Source organism: Lingula anatina, chromosome 5 (genome assembly GCF_051362555.1).
Source record: "Lingula anatina isolate TDL-2025a chromosome 5, LinAna3.0, whole genome shotgun sequence".
Lineage (NCBI taxonomy): Eukaryota > Metazoa > Brachiopoda > Lingulata > Lingulida > Lingulidae > Lingula > Lingula anatina.
Genome location: NC_141771.1, coordinates 14,151,360 through 14,172,490, shown reverse-complemented (window position 1 = coordinate 14,172,490; position 21,131 = coordinate 14,151,360). Strand labels below are relative to the sequence as shown.

At 38.6% G+C, this 21,131-nt stretch overlaps 2 protein-coding genes across 3 annotated transcripts in view; both read right to left on the bottom strand.

Annotated features, from left to right (window-relative positions):
- Positions 1-2,765, bottom strand: part of LOC106181533 (neurexin 1) — a 38,739-nt gene extending 35,974 nt beyond the window's left edge. The window contains exon 1 of one of the 2 annotated variants that reach the window (XM_087012891.1): positions 2,693-2,765. The gene's annotated coding sequence lies outside the window, so the exon portion shown is untranslated. The remainder of the gene's footprint in view (positions 1-2,692) is intronic. The other variant, XM_087012887.1, reaches the window with a different exon arrangement.
- A 942-nt stretch (positions 2,766-3,707) lies between these two features.
- Positions 3,708-13,866, bottom strand: LOC147761682 (urea transporter 1-like). Its single transcript, XM_087012398.1, has 6 exons — positions 12,159-13,866; positions 6,345-6,519; positions 5,957-6,104; positions 5,380-5,514; positions 4,982-5,031; positions 3,708-4,699 (listed from the first exon to the last, which is right to left on the bottom strand). The coding sequence occupies exons 1-6, from the start codon at positions 12,764-12,766 to the stop codon at positions 4,523-4,525; spliced, it is 1,293 nt and encodes a 430-aa protein (XP_086868524.1). The 5' UTR covers positions 12,767-13,866; the 3' UTR covers positions 3,708-4,522.
- Between the last annotated feature and the right edge of the window lie 7,265 nt (positions 13,867-21,131).

The window sequence follows — 21,131 nt, the reverse complement described above, 5'->3', positions numbered from 1 at the left end:
GGTTTTACTTAACGTCTCCCATGTTGCAGTGAATTCAGTAGATAACCATAAGAGTGGGAAATCGTTGCAATATGGCTGTGTGTGTGTGTGTGTGTGTGTGTGTGTGTGTATTACTGTTGACCAAAAGGTTGGTGCACCTTTGTACAGGTATATATCTGTGAATTACGCGTAAAGCCCTTTGCGCATGACGCACCGGGTACATGTATAGCAATGCAAATCGAACCAGTTATGTCATTGAAGATACAAATGACAAACACACAACTTTGTATAGATCTATATAAATTGTTTAAGCAAGTCCTTACATTATATTATTATTTTTTAATTATCTGTTGTATTTTATTATAGTGTATTGTATTTTTTTTCTGTAAAATATTGTATTATAGCAATGCAAATAAAAACAGTTATTTCATTATAGATACAAATGACAAACACACAATTTTATATAGATCTATAATTGGTATAAGCAAATCCTTACATTATATTATTATATTTTAATTATCTTTTGTATTTTATTATAGTGCAATGTTTTTTTTTTTTTTTTTTTTTGTAAAATACTGTACTATAGCAATGCAAATAAAAACAGTTATGTCATTGAAGATACAAATGTCAAACACACAATTTTATATAGATCTATAATTAGTATAAGCAAATCTTACATTATATTATTATATTTTAATTATCTTTTGTATTGTATTTTTTTCTGTAAAATATTGTACTAAATAACCGCGGCAGGGGTGTATGGATTACAATGAAACTATATATTCATCTGTTCAGAACGGGTTATTACGGGTTGCATGTCCAGGAAGTATAATTAAAGGGACCATTCCCAGAGCCTATCGTATTGACTTTGTATCGATCTATCTCAAAGGGGATTCTCACTAAATTGCTATCAAGTTAAGCGGCTTAGGTGTCTCGCACGCCCACTGATGCTGTTAGGGGGGAATAAACTATCGTTTAGCGGCTTCAGTAGGCGTGCCAGACATCTAAGCCGCTTAAGCTAAAAGCAATGTAGCGAGAAAAACCTTGGAGATGGATCGATCTTGTTAGACCGATCTAAGCATGGGAACCCAGTGTAAAGCTAACTATTGCAGCAGAAATGACCATTCCTTGTGTTATTTTCTCTGGCTGGCGCTAGAGTACGGTCTATTTCATCAAGCAAGGCAAAAACTGCGCTGCCGACTATATTAAGATATCCAACGGCCTGTGTGACAGGAATGTTTGTCCACTAGGAACTGTAGGTCGCTCCGCATTACTTTGTACAGGCGACATTTGTCCCATATACTAGCCCCAAAACTCCAACTGACCCTAACCTGTACAAATCATATGGGAGCCCGGACTTCCATTCCTAGGCCTTGCATTCCTGTTACACCGACAACATGCTGGTCTTTTTTAGGGTTATTAAGACACAGGGCTTGATTTTCCTCTGATATAGTTTGAAATATATAGGGTACATGTACATAATTCGTGCTTTGTATTTATATTTTAGTAAATTGTAAATAAAGTTTAACTCGACGGGAGATAATGATGAGTGTTGAATAGAAAGAGACTCCAAATTCACCTAAGACCCCATTCCTATAGATTTTAGATCGATCTATCCCTGTGGGGAGTCTCACTAGATTACTGTCAGCTTAGCCGGCTTAAGCGTCTGTCCCGCCAACTAAAAGCTGTAAGGGGGTAATTAACTATAGTGCGCGCTCGGCTGACTGCTTGCTTACACATGTTCAAGTTCCGTTTGACCTTTTTCGCCAACTAGAGCAAATAATGTTAATAATGTTAATAGTCTTGTAATTGACAACCATCTATTCTAAAAAAGATGAATAAATAAAATTTAAAAAAACATTTCAAAAAAAAGGAAAAAAAAGAAAAACTGAAAAAAAAAACTTTACTGACAAGACTTTTGGCATTGAAAATGAATGCAGGGAGTTTAGTAATAAAACAATTTGTTTTGATTTAAGCTAGTTATAGGAACTGTATACCGGTAGGTTGCATATGCTCTTTGAATGCAATGTACTTGATACTTTCAAATTTGAAGGGACTATTGGGATTTCACTTCTCATTCTAATGTAACTTGAATACATTTAAGGCTCTATTCCCATAGATTTTAGATCGATCTATCCCCGCGGGGAGTCTCACTAGATTACTTTCAGATAATCCGACTTAAATGTCCGTCCCGCCTACTACAAGCTGTGAATGGGTAATTAACTTTCGTGTCCGCGCGGCTGACAGCTATTTAGCGTGAACCCCCAGGGAGTTAGGTCGATCTAAAGTAGGTCGATCTAATCTATGGAAATGGGGTGTAAGCCATTCGATTACGTTACATGCTCGCGAAAAGTTGAACTTAATTTCACGAACGACTAATGATAATTTTGTACAAAAATAAAGCGTGCCCCTTTTTCTCACAATAACTATTTCACTCTCAAATCGCTCTTAACTTTAGAAAGAAATTAATTTTTGAATTATTTATATACTGTGGCTATTTTTATAAAACAAAAGCACTGGCGGATCTAGGGTATTTTAAAGGGGGCATTTTTGGGATTGATAATTGAATTCTAGACTTAGTCCCCCCTTTCTCTCTCTCTCTCTCTCTCTCTCTCTCTCTCTCTGTCAATCTGTCTCTCTCTCTCTCTCACTCTCCCTTTCTCTCTCTCTCTCTTCAGAACTCAAGAGAAAAAATAGAATATTTACATTGTACCTTCTGTACATCTGTGTCACAGCCATCTACCACCTGTCGGGTTTATTAATGCTTCACTCCTGTTGTTAATATCAGGCCTAAATGTGGGAATTGTAGGCTTCTTTCTTCTCCATCTTCTACTCACCCTAGGTCTGTATGAACACATCTCACAAAACCGCTCAACTGATATACATAAGTACATATTGGTCACCCTCTTCCCCTACGGAAGCTTTTAATTTGAAATTTAGTCCTTGTTGTATAGAGCACAATCGATCCCCAAGTTTTGTAACCTTCATGATTTATATCTATATATTGATATAAAATTATCATCTTAGGAATCGGATTCCGAGGGTCGAATCAATGTTGCCAATAAAATCATTGGCTCTGGATTGTGTTAGAGAAAACACGTAGTGATTGTGTTAGAGAAGACACGTAGTAATTTGCCGCAGTTCCCTTCTCCCGCTACACTGTATTTGCCATTAGACATACAAATAATCTTTTAAAACAAAAGAAAAATTGAAAACTGTTTTTTTCTATCTAGTGTATATAAATAAAAGTAAATTATTAACTAATGTAATTTGATGTCTTAACTCTGGTTTTACAGCTTTAATTTGATGTCTTAACTCTGGTTTTACAGCTTGTTTTTAATGGCCTACTACAATATTTCAGCATTTTATTATTGAACTACTGAACTTTTAAGGATTTTAGACTTTAAATAATTTATTATTATTATTATTATTATTATCGTTAAGACACCCTATATTAAAACGTTTCTAATGTCAGTGGCAACGTTTTGAAGTCTTTGAGCCAGACGCACCAGCCAGTCACTATTGTTATTATCAAAACAATAGCTAAACTTGCGCTGCGGTATAACTAATTGTTGAAGGACTATTTTGAGTGAACATAAGACTTGTGGCATCTACGGTTTGTACATGTACAGCCCGCGTTTATCATTATTTCTATACTATTCCAACTTATTCCACATTCATGCTTACTCATTTATTCTATTCCGCGGTCACAACTAATTCATGAATAGAAAAGGGGCAAGTAGTAAACCACAGTAGTACTTGTCTAAAAGGTAATGTTTAATAAAATCATAATATCATGTACACATACATGTATGAACGCAATTGTGCTTCTTAAAGGCAAAAAGTGGAAAAATAGTTATCATTTTATTTTACTTTCTACACGATATATATATACTGTATATTAAGAATAGTAGAACTACAGAACTATAGACTTCATAATAACGTTAAACCCTGAACTCGACATGCTGATTCGTAAAACAGAATCAAAAGCACTGCCAAACGTCTTAGATCAGTTAACTTATAAAGTTAATACTTTAGGAAACCTGATTATGGTCAGTCGGCGCGTAGGAAGCGAAAATAAATTTGGGATGAGGTGGAGAGGCTTATCTTGTAGAAAAAATTAAATAAAAGGTCAAGGCGAAAAAACATGCAAACAGTATGCACTGTACTAGTACATACTTGAAATCGGGCTTTGCCTCAGTTCCCAGATATCATCGACGGCGTAGATTTGATCCCAGGGTACACCAATCCGTCCATAGCCATCAATGACCGACTGGGACACACCTTAATCCTAGATCCTATGATCTTCAGGGTTCAAGCTCTCTCTCTCTCTCTCTCTCTCTCTCTCTCTCTCTCTGTGTGTGTGTGTGTGTGTGTGTGTGTGTGTCCTGTTTTTCCTGAACGTTGGCTGCAATGGATCTCCTAAGTCCTCTGTCGTTGACTTTTCTAACCAGTTCATTAACATCCATGACCTTCAAGAGAACACCGTGTGCCCCTTTTATCCTTAGGGTAACAATAACCTGTCCACTGACTTCAACGCACGTTAAGTCTCCGGAATCGCATGTGTAGACACCCTATTGAGATTGTACGTCCTCCAGTGCTCCTCGGGGTAGGAGAGCTTATCTAAGGGTACTCGCCTCAAAGTTGCGTTGTGCGCATTCACAGACAGGAATACAGAAACCGTAAACACGAAGGGGAATGCCAAGACTGGTGCCTCCACCTACAGTTCAACAATGGCATTAGGATTAGGAGTCCTTTTCTATCTCGCTGAGTAAATTTATAAGGGTAATAAATTTTTAAAAAGGATCACAAAGACCTTGCTTTATCTAAGGAAATAAAAACGTAGATCAGAAGTATTTCTATATTTATAACATTTGCATCTTTGCAGTATCTTTGGACGCTTTTTTGCAAGTAGCATCTGCTGTACTATTTAAGAAGTGTCGCAGTAAAGGTTTTGAGTGAGTGAGAGAGAGAGTGAGAGAGGGCGAGAGAGTACCGGTACCTTCTGAACTAGGTTCCTCATGGCACCATATGCTAACGTCCCAAACGCTGCTGTAAAAAATAATTGAAAGGTATACAGCATAAGTTTTGCCGCAAAATAATCAACAAATGAATGAACTTGTAAATTCTAATGTTTATGTAAAAATTAAGGCTTGCCACACTCAAAGTTGTTAAGAAATTTTTAGTTCTGATTCCAAATGACAGCTTATCGTTAATTAGTCACCGATCTTCATTTCTGTTATGGGAGTGACTTAATGATTCATGTAACATTCAATTCAAAAGCAGAAATGACTTTCCCGAGTTCAGTTAAGAAAATGAGACATGACCTCTATCAGAACTGCTACTTATTTAAACAAGAATGTATAGTGATTTTATGGCAATAATGATTGAATCATATACCTGCAATCACAGCAATTAAATGAGATCGGACGCTCGGAACGTAGAAAAAGCCTCCAAGAGCGCAGGAACACAGCATAGCGTTAAAACTCCATGCACCAGAATATATCTCGATAGGTGGCGCTGCAATTCCCAAGGCTACAATAGCAAATTAAAATCAATTCTTATACAATTGTTGCATTTACATATACTTTTAATTTTTCTTTTATTTTTCCATCACAGGAAAAACAATTAATGTAGACTAGACACATCCAAAGATTTACTTACCAGAAAAAAAGACCCATGAATGTCAAACTTTAAACAACTATTTCTAATGTAATGCACCAACATGTACGCTACATCACGTCCTTGTGGTTAAGAAAGGGATCTGTGTACTGCAAAATACCAAACTAACCCATCACTAAATGATTGTTACTTAGTTATTTGTGAAAACATTGGCCAGTAATCTGGTGACATCTCTGTTAAAACATAAAAATACATATTTGCCACTGAGGTAACATACCCGTTAAAATACTGCAATTGACCAGTGCTGGTGACCTTCCAATTAAGACATTGTTCACTGTTGGTGACTTTTACGTACCCGTTAAGACGCTGACCACTGCCCCTAGAATTGCATGTGCGAATAGTATCGGTGAAGATAGGAAAAGGGAAAAAAGTATCAAGCAGCCACTGATGAGGTTAACAGAGCCGTAGACCTGGGACACACTTCGCGGAATTGCCATTAGCAACTGTAATAAAGAAAGCTTATTGGTTAGTTTGAAAAGCATGACAATGATGTCCACATACCAAACACTGCATAGAGGCAAATTACTACGAACAAATCGGAATCTATTTTATTGTACATGTACACAAAAACGAGTCTATTTCACAGGAGAACTCTAAAGAAAAGTTGGCATTAACCCAGTAGTAATCTAGGGCATCCTGGTCAAGGTGCGTATACCAGAACGGACTTCGGTCACTTATATTACCTTCAGGAAGTCTATTTGATCGGTTTCGCTCGGTGCCGACCGCCGCAGTGGGAATATTGTGTTTCCTGAGCCACAGGCAGCAAGGAAGGTGAAAGTCGACACGCAGAAAGGCAGGTTGAGAGCAGGGAGGTTCCAAACCCGAAATACGTTGCTTAAACCGCTGTTTATGTAAACGCTGAAAACAAAGAGTGATGGTTGTACAATGGTTGTAAATATTTTGGACGTAATGATGTTCTATATTATTCCACATGAAAAGGTACATACACTAATCCATTTTTTTGGTTGGGGAGGGGCATGGTGAAGATTGCGCCCCACTGTTAATGCGGATTAAACACCAGTGACGTCAAAATTCTGTTGGTAACCCCTGCTGCTATCGTTACCCACTGAAGTGATTCAATTGCGCAATTTTTCATTACAATTTATGTAACTTTTAAATCCGAAGATCAGTCTTAACTTTTATTCTTCTCCCCTAACGTTGTATCCGCCCGTGATAGAAATCCATGCCTCTCTTACATATTGTCCTAGCGCTGCCATTGTTTCAGATCGTGCTCTGCTATTTAACCGACTTTCTCAGCTAACGCATTACTCACTCGGTTCATCGTAACCGAAAACTAAAATTGTACATTTGGACCTCAGTGACATGTCTAGGATTTCGATGAAACGGTTGTGAGGGGAGGGGGGCATGAATAGTTCTTTTTGAAGATTGAAATGTCATAAAAAGCATACGTGGCAAGCATTTTACAGGACATTTGAAAACACTGCAAGAGTACAACAGGACCGAGATTGTGCCAAGAGAGGGCATGAGTTTTAAAAGGGCTAAAGAACAAACTCAAAGCAAATATAAAACAGTAAATGTGATCAATCTCATTATGATATGTGGGGAAAAGTGATTGCTGCATTTCAATAAAACAAAGTTGAAAGGGTTAAAAAAAAAAAAAAAAGATACACGGCGTCTCTTGAGGAGTGGATCCGCCAATTGAATATAGCATGAGCACATCGTATATTCTAGTCCACGGCCAAATCTATCATATTTAACCATATAAAGCCAATAACAATATCCAGAATATATCTTCGTCCTAATTGTATCAAATAGATCGAGAATTGCTCTTCAAAAGAAGATTGCTTTTTGCCTTCCTAAGTAACTTAACAATCATATTTATATGACTTTCATTGCATCGGATATTACTATAGTTGGTCCAAATTGCTTGTCCTGCTGAATCCAATAAGGGCCGTAAACAAATGATAATATCAATATCCGTTTTCTTGCCTGCGTATCGTATCTCTGTATTGCCGAAGCTACCGTAATGGTAAAACACTCGTGTTACATCTGCTTATTTATGCTATATACCTGTAGGTGCTACATGTACATGTATTTGCTTGAGAATAGCCCGTTTCATATGCATGTCACAACTTGCAAACAACAACGCCCGTTTCATATGCATGTCACAACTTGCAAACAACAACGGTTTCAGTTTCCGAAAGGAAGAGATATAATACCAATTAACAAGCAATACGCTTTTGGTCAATCATTACGCCAGCTAAGAAAGCGAGTGAGATGAATGCAGAGAAAAATAATTGAAAGTGCTGTATATGTTGTCCTTGAGCAATTACCTGGCTTGTGTTCTGTTTAGATTTGCAGGTATCTGTATCCATCGCCAGGTCCCGAGAGACAGAAAGAAGGGCGGGTATATAGGGTTTTGTGAAAGGTGGCCGAGATACAAAGATAAAACATTTTCTAAAACAATTAGACGAGACCATACGGCATCGGGATGGAAATATTGGTTTTTCATCATGTTGCTGGATGTAGTGTTATTATTTCTTTTTTTGTCAGGTTATCATTTTTAAACTTCATTTCTATTGTTTTGTTTTATTTCATTGATTTTTTTGGGTGTGGGGGATGGTTGCAGGTGAAATAAAAACTCCAAAGAGAAAAAGGATGCCCCTCTCACCCCCACCCCCTCACCCGCTACGTGATCCGCCATTGCACATGTACAAATCTTACACCCCATTTCCATGGATTTTTAGATCGATCTATCCCTGTGGGGAGTCTCACAAGATTACTGTCAGCTTGGCCGGCTTAAGCGTCTGTCCCGCCTACTAAAAACTGTAAGGGGGTAATTAACTATGGTGCCCGCTCGGTTGACTGCAATTTAGCGTGAACCCCCAGGGAGTTAGGTCGATCTAAATCTTAATCTCTAGATCGATCTAAATCTCTGGGAAAGCACCCTTAGTCGTCTTAATCAAAACAGTCTCTAACATGTATCAAGACTAGGTGGGTTCAGAGTCGATTGCCCGAGACAAAATGGTAAATTGAACCCCACCCGCACTTTCCCGACACGAAAGTGAGAAGAGACATTTTCTTTTTCTAATTTTGTCATTCCTATATATTTTGATGAATAAGTATTTGTTATTTATGTTGGTACAATTAACGTACAATATAAAATGAATTTAGCATTTAGATTTGTTAAGTATGTTCTATAACTAAAACACCAATACTGAGTTTAAAAACCAAAAAAAAAAATGCTTCTTGGCGTTACCCTGTACCTGGTTTCAGATCCTTAATCTGTAGATATTAATAAATGTTTTAAAGTTTCATAAACGACATACTCAAATCACGAATCTTTAGTAAGTAGAAAATTGGCTTCTAGATGATTAAAAGATGCTCCCAATTTACGTAAATATGTAAATGTAATTTCGAAGAAATTGGATTGGCAGGCAATGATAAAAATCCAATTGTCAAATGCATTTGGACAAGCGTAAAAAGTAAAACCAGCTTTTAGTCTGATTGCATCTGATTGCATCTGATTGTATCTAGCTATCTATATCCATACTTATTGTCTTGCTGATGCCAATTATACGACTATTATAGTATTAACAACCAGCACTGGTCTATCTCTTTCTATCTCTTGTCAGTTTCATAACGTCAAAGAAATAATCATGTTACAGTATTCATTTTACAGTATACATTTCATTTTCGTTTCCTTGGCACTGCACAGCTTCCCGCTTACCACACGGCATAAAGTGCAACCGAACGTACGGGCTGCTACGTGTGGTCTACGACCAAAAAAATAATGAAAACGTGGGAGTTTGTGCGTGAGGAGTACGTCCATCGTGCGACTTTTGGAGGACGGAAACAGCGCGTAGAAACTTTTCGACATGATCAACAGCCGCTACGTGCGATCTAACTACGTCCTAGCCGGACGCAAGGAACCTAAAAACCGTGCGCCCAAAACGTAGTTGGGACCTACATTAGGCTTTAGTGCGCTTCATGGAAAACCATGAATAGGCCGTAGCATTATCGCCGAAGGAATCGCACGGTCCCCGTACGGCTATCGTTCGGTGGACTTGCGGTAATTTTTAAACTGGTCGAATCTGTTGTTGGTCTTTATTGCATTCGTGTGTCTTCCTTGAAGATCGATACGTTGTCGGTTCAGACCCCTACGGTTTTAAGTATCAGTGTGGTCAAAACATGGAAACACACAACTCCAATAAAATATTATACAATAACAAGTTTTGAACATCATTACTATAGTTATGCCTTTGCTTTTTATAAAGATTGCCCTTCTAAAGACTTACCCCCCCCCCCCCACCAATCACTCAAACACACACACACAAACACACACACACAAACACGCACAAACGTATGCGCGTGCTTTAACAAGTCTAGGAAACAACCCGACTTTATATCATGAATCAGGGCTAATACAGGAAAAAAAATCTTGTTAAATTCAAGGACTTTCAAAGACTTTCATGACTCAAATCCAAGCACTTTTCAAGGAAAAAACCAATTCCAAGGGCTTTTCAGGGCAAATGCTAAATCCAAGCACTTTTCAAGGCCCGCCCAAACCCTGTGAATTCAAGCATACAATATTAACTCTAATCACTTTGTCACCATTTACTTGGAACTCGCGTCCTACTGAGCAAAACAATCGATTCTTAATATCCTTCAATCGCCACAGCAATTACATCCTTTGTTGGATTCCAGGAAGGTTAATATGTTATTAAGGCGGTCAGCACTTGGCACGAAGGAAGAAAATTTTCTCACCAGGCTTGGGTGACAGACATAAGCAAGCGGTTTCTAAGAGAGTGTTTCTTTTTCTGACGCCTTTTCCCTCTTTGTAGCTTCAGCTTGAGTAATGCCATAGAATCTAAATCGAATTTTGATTCAAAGCGGATCTTTTCCGTTAAAAAGACCTATTCTTCCGAGCCCCCCCCCTCCCCAACACGCACACATACACACACTCACACACGCACACACACACACACACACACTCACAAACACATACAATGTGATACAAAAATTCGCGGGCTGCTGTACTTTGAAATGCTGTACGCATTACGTTGTCAATGCGTACGGAAAGGAAGTACAGTCTTCATAATACCTAAGCACGTTTGTCTTTGTCCTGATTTTTCATTGAAGCGTTACGCATGCAACAGTCTAACTAAACCTCCGTGTAACATTTGACCTTAGGAAACGTTTCAACTTTTAGATTGCGTTACATTATTTAAGGAGGTGGCGGTGCCAAAAAGCTAGTCCGTCTACTAAAATAAGCATAGGGCCCTGCGTTACCCTCTATTAAAAATTTTCTAGCGTTAGCTGTTACCAATGAAAAAACCCGTCAGGTGTCTTTCATACAATTCTGTTTCAGCTAGAGAAGTGTCTTGTACGAGAGAGTCCCCTCTAACACGTGCATTTGTACAGGTAAGCCTCGTCCTAGATGTTGGCCCACTTACGTCACACTATCTCTATCCTGCACGAATAAAATAGGAAAGCTGTTTCACGGACACTCGGTTTCTTAAACCGGGCTTAACAGAAGCTGTGGCAGCCAGCTAGAAGGAGAAGATAATATCAGCTACTTCTAAATCTTCTAGCACACCTGCTCGGCTGTGACGTGCGTACTAAAGCGGCCATAAAAACACCTCCGCACATTTTATGCTGCATTTCATTCTAGTTTATCAAATGTCCACTTTTTCCATTTTATTATATACTTATTCATTTATTCATACAGTACTATTTGTTTATTTTGATACGTTTGAATGACTTACGCGCACTGTACCAGCATGGTATGATATCGTAATATTTGTAGACGTGAATAGAATAGTGTTCGTGGTGCAGCTACTCCTACATAAAAACTGCGATTTAAGCGAGGTCATTTACGGTAAGACATCACGGTTCCATTGGTGATTTAAAGTATTGTCCTGTATTTAATCCGTCTTTCCTATATTAATAGAATCTTAACATGTGATAACCTAGACTTTAATGCCAATCAACAACGACTTTCTTATAAATCTTTGTTAACTGTACAGAAATGACAATGTTGTCTTGAATACTAAACTGCATGTGAGAGCTGTTAAGACGGTCCTTTCAATCAGAAAATATCGATGGGGAATAGACAGGCTAATCAAAAAGTAAAGTGTGAGTTCAAAGTCTATTAAACTCGACTCATCAGGGTGAAAACAATCACTTAAGGTTATTGTGACCCTTTAATATCATCCAATAATGAAAATAAGTTTTTTCCTGCATGTGATTATTCAAAAATGCATCTATCTTTCTGCTGATTTAAAACAATAAAAAAGCCCTCGAAAATATAAAATATAGGCGTTATATTATTTCGTTGCAATGTATAAGCAAAGGCAACTCAAAGAGATTATTACATAAAAAAAACTATTTTACAAAACAAGTAGGGACTAATTTTGAATGTGGGAATGGATTCATTTACAATTGGTTAGTATGGGAAAATTGTCCTTTACCCCAAGAAAGTTCATTTTGTGGTCAAAATAAACAGTTGTTATCCCTTTAAGGTAACAACCTACCTGATAACAGCGAGGACCACCACAGGCACTACCACCCACGGATACCAGTCGTATTTCTCGACCGATGTCGACACCGCTATACCGACCAGCAGGCCGTGAAACGTGCAACCGCCAGCCTCGATGCTATTTACATCTTCTCTGCGTATGAGTGCAGTGCCTATTGCGGCACATAGTCCTAATACACCGCACACTGCAGTCCAAGAGTTGTTAATAAACATAGATATCAGAATAATAGACCCAGATATGGGGTTATTGAGAAATATCGGCGCTCCGAGTGCGCGGGCGAACCAGTTGAGAAAGCGTAAACTGAAGTGTTTGTTACTGAGCCACTGCGATAGGATTTGAATGTCTCCCAGTACGTACTTTTGGAGGAAGTTTTTATCATGATGGCGGTCTATTTCTTCGTGAGAGAAATCTTGGCCGCTGTCGGCTGCGTGTGATGTTTGGACGTGAACGGCGACATCGTTGCTGGGTTCTTCAGCTATTCTAATAACGGAACCTGTGTGCCCGATGTTTGGCCGCGCCGACATTGTGCGACCTGGGCTGTTCTCCGTTGGCTCATCCCCTGAGTCTACGTGAGAGGACTGTCCGCCTTGACCAGACGCCATTTTCTTTCATTTGATGCTTTCTCGAACGCGAATGAGCGCCTTACTTATCGCCTGTCAACTCACAACGTGGTCTTTATTGCCACTTTTTAATCATCCAGCTTATCTATTCCAAAGCAGCGTGTTCACGGTTTTAGTGTGTATTGACATCGATATGGCCCCTAAGTTCAATATTTGTCATTTTATTCACTAAATCGGTTTTGTGAAAATACATGTACGTCTTGTTTCATAGAAATTCAAATTATTGCACATTGCATTGTTTGTACCCTCAGTAGTATGAGGTTTATTAATCCTTCAATAGAGTTATCAAAAGCCAATTTGTTGCTCATAAAAAGGTCAGCCTTATGAATGAATAGTTCCCGAAGAAAACGTCTGATTAATTACAGCGTCAATTCTCACTTCTTGTTTTTCTCGCACGTACAGGTATATTAATATTTCATATGTCTTACGATGGTGTCTTGTTCAATTCGGTATCTCGATTCTAATAGCGCTTCCTTACTCCGATAGTGTTATTTCCCTGACTTCAGCGGAACTGCTTTTCATAGTTATTATCTTCACGAATACACGGTGGATGAAACATTTAGGTATACAACCAGTCGTGTTTGTCGCACTTCATGGGCAAGCAATGTCTTTGCAACTGGTGTCTCTTGCATCAACACACCTATACATCATATACATATATGTGAGGATGGCGCATGCATCAATTTCGGCTTTGATTGGTTGGATTCAGCAGCAGACAACGAGTTGCGCAGTCCGTGCACTGTAGACAAGAAATGGAGAAACGTCGATATCTTTTAACGGATTATTTCTTCCTTTTTCTTGTCATACATCTTTGGATTTACAAGATACTACTATAGTAGGGTTATATGCAGACAGGATTATTCCCGTATCAAAGCTGAGAGTGAATTGCCGTTGGCTGTGTCGTGAAGAATTGATGAAAATCCAAGCCACCATTACCTATAGAGTTGCTTCTTGTCTCTCAACACGTGCAAAACTATGTGGCCGGCCAGTCTGGTCGATCAGCTTTTTATGTCCGCACGCGCTGTACTGTACATGTAATATTAACTGTGCTCCAGCGCGACGATCCGCTGTAATTAGGTGCCATTAACAGCAGGAGCAGTTGCTATGGGGTATCTCAGGATGTCATTCCGACTGTGAGAATACAGCAACCAGCAGTTCACCATTGTTTGTTGAGGCGACAGGATAGTGAAAGAGAGCATTCACATCGAAAAGAGCCGAGGTCTAGCAAGGCCGAGACCTAAATATGGCGAACCTACATAAATGGAAGATCGCCTAATCCTTAAGTGGTCTCTCAATGACATTCAGTGACATTCATATATTTATATGTAACAAAAAACAATTTTTCAACACACCGTTTATTTATATATTTATCTATTTGATCATATTATAATTATTTATTACATCATGCAAATCTGTTCAATAATGAAAATGATGGCCGATAACAGGAGGGAATTATATATTAAACACAAACTCATTATTGTAATATATATTAAATTACGGAATAGAAATGAGAATAAAGAATATGTAAAATATCTAATACCCAGTATCTAGAAAGAAAGGTTGAAAAAAAGCATCAATATATTACATACAAAATGGAGGAAAGAACAATCTTCCCAGTATCATTTTTTTTCGTATTGCGTGCCTTCAATCTTTCTCTTTTTCTCTCCTTCTCTCTATCTCGGTTATTTTTAGTTTCTCTTTTTAAAGATTACAGCCTTTTGTGAACACGACTAGTTTGAAAAAGGTAAGTTTAATACTACCAGTATCTCTTAACACTGAAAATGATGACTGCAATCACTTCCCTTCATCATGGTTAAATAGTACAACAGGGCGCGTTGGTAGTCTGTTATAAAAATGTTGAAGAGCACAGTGAGATTTTGTACTTGTTTTAGTGGAGCCCTGTTATCAGAGGGCAGTTAAGGGAGGGATGTAGGTTGGAGATTTTATCTTAAAATATTCCTGTTACATTCATTTAATGTGTCATCAAAACATATAATACAGTGTAATGCTTGAAACACTGCTCCAAGTCCATCGCGTGACGTAATATTGGAATTTTTCGGACAAAAACATTTTCATTTGCCTGATTTTCTCAGGCACCTGGACAGCTATAAACATGCTTTTAATGGTATATAAGTGGTTCAGGGATTTTTCTTTAAAGACTTATTGTTCATTTTATCTATAAAAACGTGAAATTACATCAAATATTAAGTGATTTTCACTTTCAAAGTCAATAAAATGGAAAAGAGAAGATCAATCAAAAAAAATTAAAAACCACTTCTAGTGCATACTTTTCTTAATAAGCATGGTGAATTTGGTCTTCCTTAGGTGAACAGGTAGACAGTTGTAGCTGGAACCGATAACGCTATCTCGTCAATATTGAAAGCGAAGAAAATGAGCAAAACCCTTTCAAAATAGCAAATTTATTAAATTGTTGACAGCTTTACCTGTTATTGTACTGACGATCACAAAGATGGGTCCTCTATTGCCCTATTGAAATTTTAATTTAAAACTTGTTTGTATGCATTTGGATGTCAGAAAATCTTATTTTTGTATCAATCTCACCTCCTGTTAGTTACTTCAAAGGAGTTACCACTAGCACTGTCAGAATGATTGACAGGCAATCAAGTAAGCCCTAATGACTAGATGGACGTCAGAGCAAGTGTAAGGAATGCGCTCTAGGATGTGCACACAATAGCATCATCGCAGGCGGTCTTGTCTACATTTGTCGAGAGAAACATGATTACGAATACATGTCGTTTTCCAGGAAGCCGATCTAACCATCACAAACAAGTAATACATGTAGATGCAACCAGGAAGGGCTTGTTAGAGGAAATGTCTACAGTTGGATGAGTCAGACAAAATTCTGGGATAATTATTGAAGAAAAAAAACAAAAACATGTCGGCCTTGAAAGTGCATACATATATCCAGAACTGTACCTAGCGGTATACCAGCGTTCTGTGGATTCTTTGTCAGGATTCTCTGACAGCCATACCTCACCCCGACAACTGCGGCAAGCACAGGGGGCGCTGGCGCTTTGTTGCAACTGACTGTGGTGCCAAATACGGTATCCCTCCGGCTCAGGTGTGACAACTTTTTCTTCGCTCTCGTACACGGTGTCTACTTCTTTAAGCTTCCTAGCGTTTGCACCTTTCTCTTTCTTGTAATATCACAAAGGAGGGACAATAAATAAAACACTCAACCTAAAAACATTTTTGCAGATGTCGAGCATGGCAAACTGAATGCACGTTTCCAATCAAAATTTTGCTTAGCAAAGAGATACTGCAATTAAGTCGCCATCATTCCTATTTTTGAAACTCAAAGAAAACTCGCGCATGCCAATGTAGGTGCCTATCAAAAGAAGCACAGCCCCTAACAATCTGGTAAACACAATTTAGTTTTTACGATACTTCCGACATTTCCTTCTCAGATATCTTGATATTACAATATGTCACTTATTATATCACCACTGATGAATTATGACGTCTGCAGCTAGTGTAAATATCTTTTGACAAGACGATAAAAAGCTGATAAGCTGTTGAGAAGCCAATTATCCGTTGTTTGTTTGGATTGTACATGTAACAAGCTGATCACGAGCATGTCGATGATGAGACCACCCTGATTGCTTCCAGAAAAACCATTTGGAAACTTTTAACTGCCTTTCAGGAAATGACACCTAAGTCACTCAGGCATTACTGATGAATGGCGTTATGCTTTGTCATGCACGGTGTCATGAATCTGCGACCGGCATCACGATATGAGATTAAATGAACCAGTGGGCTGTTCCACAACGCCTGACCGTTACATGTACCTTGCTGCTGCAGAAGTTAATCAACTAGAAGTTTTTACTCACGTTGCGGATTAAAAAATGGAGATGTTTCTAATAAAACGTGGGGCTTTTAGCACTGCAAGAACGACATATGACTGATTATCCATATAAATGTGTAGTTTGTTGTTAAAATAATGAGAAAGTTGAACCTAAAATGAGCCCCGGACTAAGGGTACTTTTTACCAGAATTCAGTTTATTTCTTGGCTTACATAGAACAGTGGCACGTGTTTGGAGTATATAATGCATGTTATACGGTAATAATGGTAATTGAGGGGAGGCCTCTGTTATTTATCCCTACATATGTTCCTTGCCGCCGGCCTTACATTAAAAGATTTCAAAAAGATCCAAAGACGTGCTTCGTTAGATCAAGTAACTTGCTGATAAGTCTAGTGTCATTTTTGTTCGTTTTTCTGTGCATGTTGTTTGTTAAGTTACATGTTATGGGGCACTGAGCAATTTCCTAGAAGTAATTTTGTTATTATGTCCAAGCTTTGAATGTGCCCATAGACAATTCTCTAGAAATAATGAGACTGTTGTTAAAGCGTACTGAGTTTGTATAACGTACATGTGTCATAAATATGGACTTTAGGTGACAATAACCAACACACCTTGTATAAAATCAATAATACGATTGGCAAGGTTTCCCCTTATCGGTTGTATAGAAAAGTAAATTAGCTTTTAAATAGACGAAACGTTTTTTTCTCCCCACGAGACCCTTCCTCAAAGACTTGTCGAGCACCTGCTCCGGAAGTTGGACCATGTAAACCGCGAATGACCCAGGCTCTTTTAGGAAGGTTCGAAACTACAATTTACACCGCAAAAAGAAAAAACGCTTCGCATATCTTAAAATATTTACTTGTTCTTCAAAATCTTTTTAAACCGTTAGGCAGGATAATGCTTCAGAGGATGAAGGCCCCTGTTGAACCGTTCTTGCGACCGCCTTGACAACAGATTTGGCCTACCCTCACAACTATACACGTAACAAAATATCTGCAATTTTTCACAATGCATAAACACTCGTGTATGAATTTGATGATGACTGCATGGGAAGGGCAAGAGAGTGGGCAAAAATTCATTATTCAAGCGGTTCTGAGCACGGTGTAATATATCAGGGAATTTAAAATCAAGTTAACAAATTTGTCACCCAGACAATGATTTCCCTCAACACTATTATATAGCATTTTAACTTCAAAGTACAATGCAAACAAAATGGATCTTAATCGATCAATTGAACGTGTCATGGCCCCGCTATTATAAGACTGGGTTCCCACGCCTAGATCAATCCATCTGGAACGGTCTAACACCCTGGGGAGTCTTACTAAATTGCTATCAACTTGACCGGCTTAAATGTCTGTCGCGCCTACCGAATCAGCTAGGGGGTAAGGTAGTTACCCCCTTACAGCTTTACTAAAGTGGCAGACATTTAAGCCGGTTAGTTTGATAGCAATTTAGTGATACTCCCCAGGGAGATAGATCAATCCAAATATCTGTGGGAATGGTCCCTTAGCCCCATTCCCAGAGATTAGATCGATCCAACTAGATCGACCTAACTCCCTGGGGGTTCACGCTAAATAGCTGTCAGCCGAGCGGGCACGAAATTTAATTAGCCCCTTACAGCTCGTAGTAGGCGGGGCGGACATTTAAGCCAGATTATCTGACAGTAATCTAGTGAGACTCCCCACGGGGATAGATCGATCTAAAATCTATGGGAATGCAGGGCCGTAGCCTCCGGGGGGCAGGGGGGGGGGGCAGCTGCCCCCCTGGGATTTGAGGTGCAAAAAAAAAAAATAATCGCAAAAGTAAAAAAAAATAATTGCAAAGTTGGTATCATTTCTGTGAGAAAATGCACTCATGGCCACTAGACAACCATTCAACAATCTGTTTACAAATGTGTACTGTTTTTAGCCAACTCAGTTCATGCCAAAAAGCTCATCCTCCCTTAGGGAGCTATCCTGATCCTATTCCTGATCCTGAGACAATCTACGAAAAGAAGTCCAATTGGCGTGTTGTGTTGAAAATATGACTGTACTTATGGCAAAATGAACCTACAATTTCTGACTTCTGATTGAGCAATAAATAACAGTTAAAATGCACCAGAATGCAGTATTTTACATACAGTTTTTAAAATTTTTCCACACCATGGGAGGGGGAGACCCCATCCCACACCCTCCCCCATCGGGGGCTTTGCCCCCTCGTGTCCGCTTACTGCCCCCCCTGGTATTTTGCTCAGGCTACGGCCCTGGAATGCACCCTTAGAAGCAAGAGTTGCTGAGGCTAATTTTGTTTGGGGTGAGACCTCATCACAACGGGCTTTGAAAGAAAAAGAGGGTTAAAGCAATATTGTATATCGGAAGGGTATTTCTATATCCTTTACCTAATTGATTGACGTCAATAACTGTAGGATTTTCTGCTATCCTCAGATTGCGTTTATTGATAGCTTAAGACTTACAGGCAATCATCTCCACAACTTCCAGTACCACATATGCAAGGACATGTTTGCATTTGCATGGCAAAAAGATTTGGTCAGGGACTGTCTAAAACGATCTTTATCTTCCAAAACGCTCCTTATTTGTGTTCATGTTAAAAAGAGAAGGCGAAAAATACATACAGCCGTCCACCAAAACAAGTTAAGTATCGTGAGCGTGTTTGGCGTGGTAAATTATGGACACTTGCCTACGCGTGAAGCTGTCATGCACTTGTGAGCATGATCAAGTATGATCAACAAAATATCTTGCATGGAAATGTGGTTAATTCTTGCTCTTACCACAAAAAACGTTTATGGACACTTCGCAAAAATGTAAATATAAAACATTAAGTAGCTTTGAGCAAGTCAAAGTTTAAATATAAAACTTGGTTAAGGAGAAAGTTTTGGAAATGTTTCATAAACATTTCAGTATACATAACAGTGAAATGGTGACCAACCGAGAGGCATAGGACAGAACATCTCTGCTTCTCAAATTTCCATAATTAGACAGTATTTCGCAGTGCTGAGATGACGTCCCTAAAAGTCCCCTTTATCAAACAATTACAGCTGACGTTGACAAATAACGATGTGGGCAATTAGGACATCAATCTATTAGGAATAACGACAGTTCGGATTTGGTAAACTTTCGAACATAAAGGTCACGGAAACCTTTTCGTTATTTGACGAGAAAGTGATACATTTCGTCGACTGTTTCCTCTTTCTCGGCCTTTTTTTCTTCATTTGCATTCATTTGCGGTCAGTCTTTATAGGTGTGACAAGGTCAAACGGGCAGTGTGTGTTTCTTCATCATCGGTTTTCCTGGAAGACAATTTCTATCACGACGAATGTCGGAAACTAATTTTAAAGATCAAAACGCGGTATTTCGCGCATACAGCACGCCAAGCACGGACAGCTGTTAGACCACGCGTGCGTCTTTTTTCTTCTTTTATCCACCGCAACGTACTTTCTACCACATGCTTTTAAGCTATTACAAAATTAGGTAATTAAGTAATTGTATAGTTTTGTTACAGCTGGAACAACTCCGGTAGAGAGTAATTGTAGCATCAGTCAGATATTTATACATCGCTCGTCAGCACCTGTGTAAATGTATATTTATAAATCGCTTTAATCTTCGTGGTATATCCACTACTGTTTTTTTTTCCCAAGGAAACTGGATTAACGGACATTGTAATTATACTGAGACAAAATGATCCACTTCAATTATCCAAAAAGCAAGGCAATGTCGAGAAGATGATACCATAACAGCTAATACTTGTTCAGTCAAGTTCAAGATCCACCGTTGTTTCAGAAGAAGCCCTTGCACCACACAGTGCGTGAAATCAATTTATTCTCGAAACGTTGCCACGGTGTCAGAAAACGCTATTCCAATTTGTCAAAAATCACTTTAGCACTTTAAGAAACTGATCTACTGATGGGTAATACTTGTTTAAGTCATAATGTAAATGAGAGCAAGGAGAGAAGAAGACTAAGCAGATCCCAAACAAATGCCTTTTAGCAACCAAATCCTAATGAACGTAGAGAAAAAGTACACCAACCTGCTAAAAAATGCCAGAGTTAAAAATATACAGTATTTTTCTATATCCTTTTGTTACGGAGCTTTGTTAGTATCATATTAACCTTTTTTATTTTCATTTAAGTTTTATGTTATGGAATTTTCACCACGGTGAAAATTATTTCTACCGCGGTGAAAATTATTTTCAACGTGGTGAAAAATAATTTACACCGCGGTGGGAATCAATTTTCACCGCGGTGGAAAATAATTTTCACCGCGGTGGAAAATACGCGGTGGTAATTCCTGGCCATCTCGGCCCGGGTAATGCATACATGTAGGTTATACGAATCCAACATTTACCAGATGTCTGGAAAGGACGTTGATCAAGACAAGCACATGCACATGCACGCGGTTTAACCGGTCTATGTGCCAATCATCCCAGGAATCTGGAGAAGCGGGCAGTATTCGAATAGATTAAAAATTACCGAAATGCTGCAATGTTGTACGTGGCTTTTCCCTTTATAATAACTTGCGTATTATTG

What these genes read in the sequence shown, in the direction of transcription:
- LOC147761682 (XM_087012398.1), bottom strand. Translation starts at nt 12,766, where the DNA reads ATGGCGTCTGGTCAAGGCGGACAGTCCTCTCACGTAGACTCAGGGGAT. An exon ending in AGTGGTCAGCGTCTTAACGG is followed by an intron (nt 5,515 to 5,956) that starts GTACGTAAAAGT and finishes TTGCTATTGTAG; the next exon opens with CCTTGGGAATTGCAGCGCCA. An exon ending in TGAGGAACCTAGTTCAGAAG is followed by an intron (nt 4,700 to 4,981) that starts GTACCGGTACTC and finishes GTTGAACTGTAG; the next exon opens with GTGGAGGCACCAGTCTTGGC.